Source organism: Mesitornis unicolor, unplaced genomic scaffold (assembly GCF_000695765.1).
Source record: "Mesitornis unicolor isolate BGI_N332 unplaced genomic scaffold, ASM69576v1 scaffold20491, whole genome shotgun sequence".
Classification (NCBI taxonomy): Eukaryota; Metazoa; Chordata; class Aves; order Mesitornithiformes; family Mesitornithidae; genus Mesitornis; species Mesitornis unicolor.
In genome coordinates, this window is record NW_010163808.1 from 59,408 (window position 1) to 70,662 (window position 11,255).

Sequence of the window (11,255 nt, forward strand, 5' to 3'; positions counted from 1 at the left end):
CCTCATTAGATACTACAGGCTACAAGAGCTCATGTGGTCTTTTAGCATCTCCCTGCATGTCAAGGAAGGGACATTCAAACTTAAGTGCTATGAGAATGACAATACTGTCCACATGCTGTGTATTGTAGGATTAGTTAACTCCAGCTTCCCAAAAGCATCATGGAGCCAATACAACACAGGCAGACATCAACATGTGATTTGAAACGCTGTGTTAGGAATGCACCACCCAGAACACAACACAGTACATGAAAACCTGGGCACAGGAGGCACACAAAGTCCTCAGACTGCAACACAGACCTCCCTCGCCCCATTCAGCTCACCCTGCAGCTACTGAACTCCACAGACGCTAACCAGGGAAAGGAGAACTGGCTGCAGAGCTGATCTAATCAGCCAGCCTTTTATCTACAAGTTACAAAACCCCTGCAGATTAAATTAATCGAGGCTAAATGAAGTCCTCTAAAAGCCAAACGCCTGCTCTCTAGTAATCACCAGGCTATAGTCAATGGAGAGACAGCCTTGCCTAAGTGTGAACCAGCACATTCAGACACCAAGTCCTAAGTCAGTTGGGATGAATCACGTCCCCAAAGACTATCACTCTCCAGCTGGAGTGGGGTGATTACTTTGGATTAGTTGTCGAGTCTTTAAACCCCTGAAGTCAGAACAAACTCTCACTGGGACTGTGCAAACTGCAAGAACAGAAGCAAAGGTTACATTTCATCAGAACATTTGAATTTCCTGGCAGAGCTGTGCTGCAAGTGCAGAGTGAGCAGCAATGAACAACAGATACGGGGCAAAATTATAATAAAGCTGCTGGCATAGAAGTGTTACAGGTGTCAATAAATGTTAGAGCAGCTTAAGGAATAACATCAAAACGTGAGGTGAACAACCAAACACAACATAAGGGAGTTGGGGGGAGAAACAAAGGGAAGGGGCTATAACATTATGGGCCTTTTTCTGGAGCTGCTCTGCTGGGGTGATAACATCACCTTGGTGTTAACAAAAGAAGGGTAACATCACCCTAGGTTTTGCCTTCCTAAAGAGCTAAAAGAGTGCGATTTTTTAAAAAAAGTCATCAAATGTGTTTTCTGCCAGATAAACAACTGCTGCTGATTCTGTAAAAGGACTTCCACTGCCTCCAGCCGGTGTTTGGTAATGATCTCCTCTCCCTCCAGTAATTTCTCAGGGACCTCAACACATGAAAGCACACAAGATGTCAACAGATAGAGCTTGTCAGGCTGGGCTTCTCCAGCGTTGGTGGGGACAGGCAGAGGTTTCTAGGGACTCAGTTACCTCACCCTGCTTGAGACACCTGCCACTGTGCAGGAGGAGAGCTCAGGCTGCCAAAGTAAGGGACGGAGGTTTACGACGCAGACATCTGAAACGAGAGGAGGGTTGTCCTGTCCCAGCTCTGTGGCAAAGAGATAAGTGTCTATAATTGGCACTTCACAGACTGATCGGCCAACTCAGGATGTGGGAATCACATCAGTCCACTTTTGTCATCTCAAAGCAAGGATCTTATCTGGAAGTGTTGTCTACACACCTTGTGCAATCAACACAGAAAGACAAGGGGAAAATTCCCTCAGGCTAAACACACAAACCACTTCCAAGTCAATGTCCCTAGGCGGCTGTATCCAGGTGATACCTGAGCTCAGTCAGGATCCAAGCATTAGGCAATGCAATTCCTGTGTCCCACTGCAGATGTTCTTGGAGCTCACCAAACACAAACACTTTGCTGAGCTTTTCACATAACGTACCTGCTGCTTCCTCTTCAAGCACAAACAGAAGGGAGCCTGCCAACTTGTTTCATGATAGAACAGTTCTTGGAGAGCACTCTCCTGGGAACATGGAAAGTCAGATTTGTTATTTTCTCTGCTGTTTCTGACTGAAATCCACACCTTTCACCACAAAACATCATGGGGCTCAAACACACTCATCTATATATCTTCTGGAAGGCATCTATCTGCATAGCAATGTTCCAGTGTGCAGAATTCACCGGCCAGAAATAAACAGCAAGTGCAGCAAGATGAGAAAAATCCAAACTTTAGTTACTGCACTGAGATCTGGGTCACCACAGACAGAATCACAGGATCATTGGGTTGGAAAAGACCTTTAAGATCACCGAGTCCAACCATAACCTGGCCACTACTAAACCATTTCTCTAAGCACCTCATCCACCTGTCTTTTAAATACCTCCAGAGATGGTGACTCCACAGAGCAGTGCAAACTCAAGTCTCCCACTTTTTTATCTGAGGTTCCTGACCAGGCATCACAGAATCATGCCTCTAAACACAGCAGCAGCACACAGATTCCTTGTTTCATCTTTTCCATTCGTATTTTAAGACTCTTCCAAATCAAGGGAGAGAAAGCTTTGTACCCCCTGAGCTGAAGGAGGGCACTGGACACCAGTTGGCAGTTACAGGCCAAAGGATCTCACTGGCAGTGATGGCAGGGAAGGAGGCCAACCCTACCTCCTCCGCTGGTTCCCTGGTGTGCCCAGCACATTGGTTCTTTCCAGTTGCCACTCTGAGGTTCCTACCACTCGTGTGCCATGTAGGGAAGCCAATATGTGGCCATGGAGTTGCTCTGGTGGCCCTTTGAGGTCCTGCTCAGGGTTCACAGCTGCCATGAGAAGAACCATGGTGTGCCTCTTCCCTCGGCTGCTGGCCTGTAGTGAACATGTGAAAAAGCGCTTTCAGACACCTCTTCCTTCTCTCCTTCCAAAGGAAATGCACAGGAATAGAATTGGGCATCGTAACATCAATGGGTCTGGTTACAGGCAGGAAGAGGGTATGAAGGGAAGGATGTGGGACAATGAGCAAATCCTCTTAGGATGCCGGCCTTGGACAGGATGTGGAGCAGCCCAGGAGGCTGCCAGGTGGGATGAGGAATGAACACGCTCAGCTCCCTCTTTTAGTCACTGACTTAATCGTTAATGAAGGCTTTGCATATGCAAGACTCCTTACTTCCTAAATAAGCATGAAGGAGCTCTTACCTCCAGGGAGAGCTGCAGTAGCACACCAACATCAACACCAACAGGATCCAGCCTCAGCAACATACTGCTGGGTCCTCCGACACGAACATACCTGCACAAGACAGTAAGAACAGGACAGTAGATATTTCTGGTTCCTGCATGTGAATTATTGACAAAAGTCTGCCACAGGTCCCTCAAGCAGATCTACTGCCACTTGACCTAAACTCCCTGGCTGCTCCCAGCACATCACATCTGGAGCAGCCATTGAAATGTAGCAGCAGGAGGTGGAAACGTGCTGGTGTGAGCTCCTGCTCTGTATTCCCAGTGAAAGGATGAGGCCCAAACATCTCCTCTGTCCTACAAATGAGCAGAGCAAGCTGTTGAGCAGGTTGAATGACTGCAAGCAAAACAAGCACTCCCTCAACATGTTCAGCAGCTTCAGGAAGGACACGTGTAGGATGCACAGCACAGCCCTCAACACCTGAAGCAGGGGCAGTAGTAAAAAAGAGCTCACCAGAGGATCATGAGACTGTTCATATGCAACTGACCCATCACAGCGCAGGAGGCCAGGGGGTGATACACGCTTTGCAGGCAGAGAAGAGGTGGGTACTTCGCAAGCACAGTGAAATTGCCCAAGCTGCAGAGTCTTCCACTCGTGTTGAGCCTCAGGGTCTTTCCTATGTCCTTGCCAACCTTCCCAGGATCCTGTGGAAGCTTCTGCCCTCTCCTTGGCTTCTCAGACCTACAGGAAAAGACAGAGAGCGCTGAGGGCCAGGCTGTGCAGACACAGCATGTCCAAAGGATGGAGACATTGCTCCCTAAGGTGTGTCATGGAGTGGCAGAAGCACCCATCACCCTGACTGCTGGAAGAGGACACCAAAGGCCCAGTCAAGCCTGATGCGGCACAGTCAAACAGAAGTAATGGGACTCAGGTTTACTGCAGTCTCTTGTAGAGAGAAGAGCAAAAAAGTCTTGGTTATAGTTTATTATACAAGAAAAAAAACAGAGATCAAGGTGGAGCAAATGGGAAGATGCAGATGGGGATGGCAGGGGCCTCTACAAGGGGGTGTTTACTAAGAAATTAGCTGCCACCAGCATCATCCAAATAAAATCCCATGTACTAGGGTAAGACTACAACCAAACATCTGCACAGGGGCCCGAGAAGCTGGAGAATGTCACAACAGATGGTCACTGTATTCACAGCACAACTCCATTAGCAGAAGAGAGAAAGACACTCAGTAATTTCTAGGTATTAACATAAAGATTGATGACTCCCAACACTGGTATCTTCATCTTCTGTTGCTGGAGCTCAAGACAGTCAATGAGTTGTTCAGCAAATCTGCAGAGGGGATCAGCAAACATCTCCAAATGCTCGAGCAGTACTTCAGACCATCTCTGGGATGCAGACAACTTCTGCTACACGCTCAGGATGAAACCGGTCCCACAGAAAGGCTGTAAGTAGACTGCACCAGCTCTACGTTGATTTGAATTTCTGAAGGAAGACCTTCTCTGCAGGGTTTTAGAAGTAGGAAAGCATGGAGAAATATGAGAAAGGGTCACAGGGTATGGTATGGCTGCCACTGCTCCTCAAAGTGGTGTCATGCAGTGGCACACATCGCAGGGACCATGCTTGCAGAAGCAGTCACCATACCCTTCCAGCTGATGCTCAGCCTCCCACGGCTTTGCCGTTCTTCATCTGCTCTACATTCACCTAATCCAAAGCTCTGGTGGAAAAATCTGCTCTTACTTAGTCTCCAGTTTCTGCTTACCTTGTTTGCCAAGCAAAGGCAAGGTAAGTGAGATAGGGCGGTGGTTAAGCCCAACTCCTCTGCCAGGAGCAGCAATTCTGACCCGAGGGCTTGGTGTGGCAGAAGTGCGACCAGAAACTTCACTTTGTGGAAGGGGAGGATGGGAGTTAGAAATGTGGGAAGCAGCAAATGCTCCTTAACAGGGCTCAGGCACCTTGACAGCACAGGAGATGTGGAGATCATCAAGGATGCCTGTGCTCTTAAAGAGGCAGGAGAAAACCGTTCGATATAAATATAAAGGTGATGTGAACACAGAAGCCAAGATGACATCGAAAAACATTTAACCACCTAAAATACAGAGTAGGCATCAAAGGGCATCACATGATCCCTCCCCTCTCCAAAACCTCCTGGAATGTCAGTCTGAAGCAAGAGACTTAACCAAGTGTGACCCCATGGGCAAAACATGCACCTACTCTGCCAGTGGTGCAGAACAGCAGAGAAGGAAGGGAAGGCACTGACCATTGGCCCTTTTCTGCTCACAGAAACCCCAAAGTCAAGATCTACCTGAAATAACCTGCACTTCCTAAAGGCTCCTGTCTCTTTAAGACACCTGGGAAAGCTGGGGGAAGAAGTCCTTTGGAATAGCAAGCAGTGTCCAAACTCAGTGTATGAAAGATCAGGTTGGATGGTGAAGTGCTCAACGTGGCTCCTTCCAGAAGAAACGAGCATGGATATATTCACTTAAAATGCAGTGAGCAGCCCCAGGCTGATGCTCTGGGGCCACTCTCAAGAAACCCAGCAGCATAAAAGAAGAACTGTCCATAAGCAAAATGCCTTCAACGATTCCCTCTGCAAAACCTCAAAAATGGGAAAGCACAGGCTTTACAATTTTGGGTTAAAAAAACCAAACCAACTGCATTCTGCTTCACTTGAAGCGCTACTGTACATAGGAAACAACTGCTCATCATTGCTGCTGCAATGCCTGCAAAGTGCAGATTTTCTTACTGGAAATCTATTCTCTCTCAAGGACTCCAAATTCTGGTTGTAAAGATGTCTTGTACATAAGATTTTGGCAATGGCCTGTTTCCAGCCTATTGGCATACATCTCTGAGTAAGAGGGGTCACTTTCTACATCCAAATCCTGTCTCCAGGCAACTAATGGCTGGGAAGCAAAGTCTCCTCTTGTCCTGTGCAGCCTCCAGTGTATTTTTCCTCTCTAACAGATTACCCTTTTAATGCATAGACAGTTTCTGCCTTATTCTCTTCACAGGCTCCACACACTTCTGTCCAAAACACACCCCGGCTGCTGGCTCAGCGCTGTAACGGCAGGGTGGCTGAAGGTGTTTTATGGAACAAGCAGAGAGCCATGATTACAGGTCTTTATTCTCATATTAACAAGAAGTGCAAAAGCAGATGCCAATGACCACAACCTGGCAGCGCAATTTCAGGAGTCTCCTGCCCATAAGCATAGGAAAGGGCTCAATTTTGACCACGTGGCTGTCCCATACCCCGAGTACAACAGGCATGGCCATCTCCAGACCAGTGGCCCCATGAATTGCACTGTTTTACTGGCTCCACAGCAGCACAGGCACTACAGGATCTCTGACCTGCGCTCAGCACCAGCGTGGATGGTGGTGTAGTCACAGTCCTGTGTTCCCATGGCATGGATAACACGAGTCCAGGTTTAAATTACATAGCAGGAAAGGGGTTAAAGTTTAAAATGACTGTTTTGTATATGAATTAATGTATGTCGCTTTGAGCCAAAATATCTACCATTAATTTTTCCACCTATTTCAGGAGCAGTAAGATACACAAAGTAAAGTTTATTTTGGTACTTGGTATACTTCACTCTCATTAAAAATAAATTAATCAGCAAATTCCTACACAGCTCAGCCTTCTTTTATGTAAATACAAGCCAGCTGTAATGAATTACAAGGTGTTATTATCTCACACACACTGTATAATACTTCACACATAAGAGGTTTCTCTGCTTAGCTCAGCTTTCAACAAAAGCATCTTAAATAAACTGCAAGCAAGTTGTTTGGTCTGTAATGTTTTCACAGAGAAGGGATACACCTCACACATAGAGGGTTTCTTTACATGACTCATTTTATAACAAGTTAAACTGAGGAAGTTCGCCCTGGAAAAAAAATAACAAAATGCCCTTTTTATACACAGAAGGCTCCCTAAGAGAAGAGTAAAAAAAAAAAGCAAGCCAGTGTTTGAGAGCCTGTATTCTGCATCCAACTGTTCTTTACACAGAGAAGACACGTCAAATATTCCCCAAAACACACACAGTATGAAGAAAGCAACTTCAGAAGGAAGAGAAGTCACAGCCAGGCACAGTCAACACTTTCACCAGATTAAGGGTTCGCAAATTAAGGATTAATTTCACAAATGAAGGATTAGCACCTTTAACTTCTGTTTAACAGTTTTATTAGGAATAAGTCTTGATATTACAGAGTTTGCTCTTATCAAAAGTGCCCGTGGCACAGAAACCGCACACATATCCATTTTACCCAGACTGACATTGATTTATTATTGACTCGCATTTTCAACAGGAGAGAAATGAAAACTGTTTTGTCACTGAGCTGGAAGCAGCCTGGTGAGCCATCCACCCACACAGCACACCTCAGCCTCTGCTGATTGAACAGTGGAGCTCTTGCTCCCCTAATTACTACGCTGGCGTAATTTGCCTGCACAGCCAGATAAAGTTTTCACTGGGGTTGAGAGGTCTTGTTAAAAAGCCCCGGACCACTGCTTTGGGGGCTGGAGGACAGCACAGTCCTGCCCCCTTAAGAGCCATGAACAGAAACAGGGATGTTCTTTTCATAAACAAACACCACAACTCTCAAAACCAATATGGAAATAATCAGCAAGGCAGACTGAAACATCAAGTACTCTGAGGCAGCTTTTAGTGACAGCCCAGCCACATTTTGGACTTTATTCTCATGAAGATGGCCAGGGCCATAGAGGATTATTGGGGACTGCACATTATTCTTTGCATCCTCCTAACACTGTGCAACAGAGCTGAGAGTTCCTAAAAAGGATTTTCACAGAAAACCCTTCAGAATCTGTTAAAGCAATCCTTAACTCCACTAAAGCAAAAATGGATCATTCCATCCTCGTGTCAGGCTTTTAAAATACATCAACATCGAATATGCAAAGCTCAGATTTGCAGTCACAACATTCAGTGAGCAGCAGAACACCGCAGTGTCTCTATGCAGCAGCTCTCCAAAGGAGGCAAAGGACAGAAATGTCTTCTTGAGATAACACTAAGTCATGGTAAAATATCTGGTTTCCTAAAGACAGAAGGCAGGTCTTCTGTTTTGTCAGCAAGGACCACTCAGTGCCATGAAAAGGACAGAGGATCTCACACCAACTAGCGTTTATTTGCGGGTGAATATTCAGAACAGTATGGCTGTCCAATTTGCTACTGAGTCATCACAGATAAGGTATCTAATGAAATATTTTCTTTTCAACAGCAGATTCCCCTTCCTGACCCCACATCCTCAGCCCAGTTCAATCTCAGCCATGCTTTCCAAGCCGATCTGACAAACTGATAGAACGAAATGCCAGGCGCCGGCGCTCTCAGAGTCCTTCGTCGTTGTAAACAGGGGACAGGGGCTTGAGGATGCTGCGGGCATTGCTCTCCACCAGCGGCCGCCAGCTCACCTCGCCCGTCAGCAGCAGGTCCTCCCCGCTCAGCGCGTCCAGGTGCTGCACCTGCAAGGACAGGATGTTAGTGCCCGGTGTCCCATCGCCCATCCAAGTTCCTCAAGAGCTACACAAACACTGCTTGTCAGAAAGCAAGCAGAACAAGGAGATTTTTAGCATGCCTGGCCATTTGTGCGAGTAGGCCTAAAAAGATAATTTATGGCTGCTTTAGCGTCATTGAAACGCTTGGAGATAAATATCTGCAGATCCACTGGAGTCAACTTGGTCAAGTCTTCTACTAACACTTTAGCTAATGCTTCCTCTGAAAGTTTGGCAGCAGGACAAAGGAGAGCCACGCAAAGCTAATGCGAGTCCTTTTATCTTCCTGGCAGTTAATTCAGATGACACACTGCTAGCGCCATCATCTACATGAAGTGCTCTCATAAAAGTGGTTTCACATAGACCAAGGCTTTTCACTACAGGAAAAAAAAGGCTGACCAGCAGGGAACACCTAAAATTTATAATATAAAAGCACATGAGCTGGAGGAGATGAGTGTGGAATGAACACTCATTCTCACAATATAAGAAATACTTGGGATCGAATGAAATTTTCAGGTGCAGTGTAAGCAAAATTGAAAAAACCCACTCCTGTCATACAACATAAGGTTAACATGATGGAGTGGGGGGAAAGGTCCATCAAGGGGCAGTAAGAGACAAAATTACCCCCTCTGGCTCAGGAAGTCTGAATGCAGATTGCTAGGAGAGTGGGCATGCTTGCCCTGTTACTACATTCTCCTCTGGCATCCACCAATAGCCACTGTTAAAGACAGGATGGGCAAGAAATTGTGGGACAGACCTCCACACATACTTACTGGAAACAAAAGATGATTTGGAAAGGAGTTTCTCACAGAGGAAAGGATACACCAATGGCCACAGAGAGACTGAAGAGCCACCTAAGCACAAGATCCTGTTTCCAACAGTCACCAACAGCAGATTCCCCAGGAGGAGTTAAGTGCAACACATGCATACAATGTTATTTTCCTTGTTTATTTTCCCTTCCTCTAAACACTTGTTAGCTCAGGGATTTTGAGCCTGAAGTGGCTGCTGTGGATTTAATAGCCCTGGACAGACTTCTCTTCCATAAACCCTGCCAGTGGCTTTGAAACCCAGGTGTGATTGTAGCACCCAAACCAACCTGTAGCAATGTTATGTCCCCATGTTCTTGTCTCGGTGAACAGCCTTTCCTTGCTCACCTTTCATATGCCTTCAGGATTTCCCAGAGCTGTCTCACATTCTTCCTCAGCTGTTTTTCAGGCAGGGGATCCTGCTCATTGCTAAGAAAGGAGCTGTTTCATGCCATCCTTACTACTTTTCTCTGAGCCTTTTCCAGCTTGGTTTTATCTTTCTTGATGGTCAGAAATCACACACATTATTCAACATCACAAGGGCACCGTGGATTTTAAAAGTGGCAGGACACCACTATTTTACTCTCTGTTCCTTCCTTAATAGTTCTGAGCATTTGTTTTACTTTCTTTAACCACTACAGAGTGCTGAGCTGACATTTTGATAATGCAATTACAATCGCAAGGACTCATTTCTGTGTGGCAACAGACACTTCAGAGCTCATCAATATATATGTAAAGCTGGGACTGTCTTTCTCAAGTGCACTGCTTTAGAGTTGTGCTGATTCCTCCCCAATGTGCCACATTTATCTGTGTAATCACCGTTTCCTATTCAACTGCTGACAGCTTCTGTCCTATCCTTTCACTCAACATACAGAAGTGCAACCAATTCCTCACTTGGCAGCAAATTGTCCTGAATTATATACTCTTAATATGTGTTTGCTCTCTACCAATCTTCAGTATTAAACTTTCCTACAGCCTCACTGATGTTAACCATCAGCAACCTTCAGCACTAAATTAAGTCTGTCTCTCCTGAAAGGCCCTGTAGCATTCCACACTGAAATACAGTCTCTCCAAATCTCTATCTGATCCTGAATAGAGTTATGGAAATATTCCAGAGAACGCTGTTGTGGAGGTTATGGTCTTCGATTCCCTGTCCAACAGCCTACACTCTTCCTCCAGAACGTCTTTCACCTCTTTGGTACCCACCTGGACTCTCTCCTATCAACATTTTCTAGAAACCTGGTTCACAAACCTCCTAAGGGTTGAGAGGACAAACACCACTTAATAGTGGTTCCTCCAGGTAGTAACAGAAATCTTTCTGGAAAACAAAACCTTTTACTTCTTTCCCAAAAAGGCCATCAGGAGACCTTCAAGCACCATGTGCTATGAAGAGAATCCCAACTCTGCAATAGTAATTCTAATTCTACAAGTTGCAGGCCATTTCTGACACATTTTGTCAAGCCCCTAAACAGCCTAGGTCCAGAACAAGATGAGCAGGATTGCTTTCAATATTCCATTAATTTCTGTGCAGCCATTTTTCACCAAACTGCAATAAACATCAGCCAGTTTTTGTATCTTATTCCTCTTAAAAATAATCACTAAATAATCAGTTATATTTGTGAGAACTGAGCTACATAGATGGAAGCAATACAAGTGTAATATTTTAGGCAAGATAACGAAGCGAAGTCGCACTACGAGCCGCACTGTACCTGTTTGCGCACGTATTCCACCAGTAACTCCAGATGCCGAGGGTCCTCACAATTCCTGTTAAAAAGGTTTCTCCAAAGAGCTGCTGCCAGAGCACGATCATCAGATAAGATTCCCTAAAGGAAATACAGAGAGGGATTAAAAACTGCACATGAACAGGGTCTGAACACAAGACAACCACGTTACTCTACCTGGCAACTGCGTTCAGCTGTCTCAAAGCCCACAGCTGCTATGGGCTGCACACATGAAAAGGCACCCACATCACTC

General features: G+C 45.7%; 1 protein-coding gene across 1 annotated transcript in view; it reads right to left on the reverse strand.

The window, feature by feature from the left end:
- Positions 1-8,310: 8,310 nt before the first annotated feature.
- LOC104548159 (ubiquinol-cytochrome-c reductase complex assembly factor 1) overlaps positions 8,311-11,255 on the reverse strand; it is a gene marked incomplete at its 5' end in the record, with an annotated part of 29,162 nt that continues 26,217 nt past the window's right edge. The window contains 2 exons of the mRNA XM_010194097.1: positions 8,311-8,445; positions 10,991-11,104. Coding sequence (XP_010192399.1) covers positions 8,311-8,445; positions 10,991-11,104 — 249 coding nt within the window. The remainder of the gene's footprint in view (positions 8,446-10,990; positions 11,105-11,255) is intronic.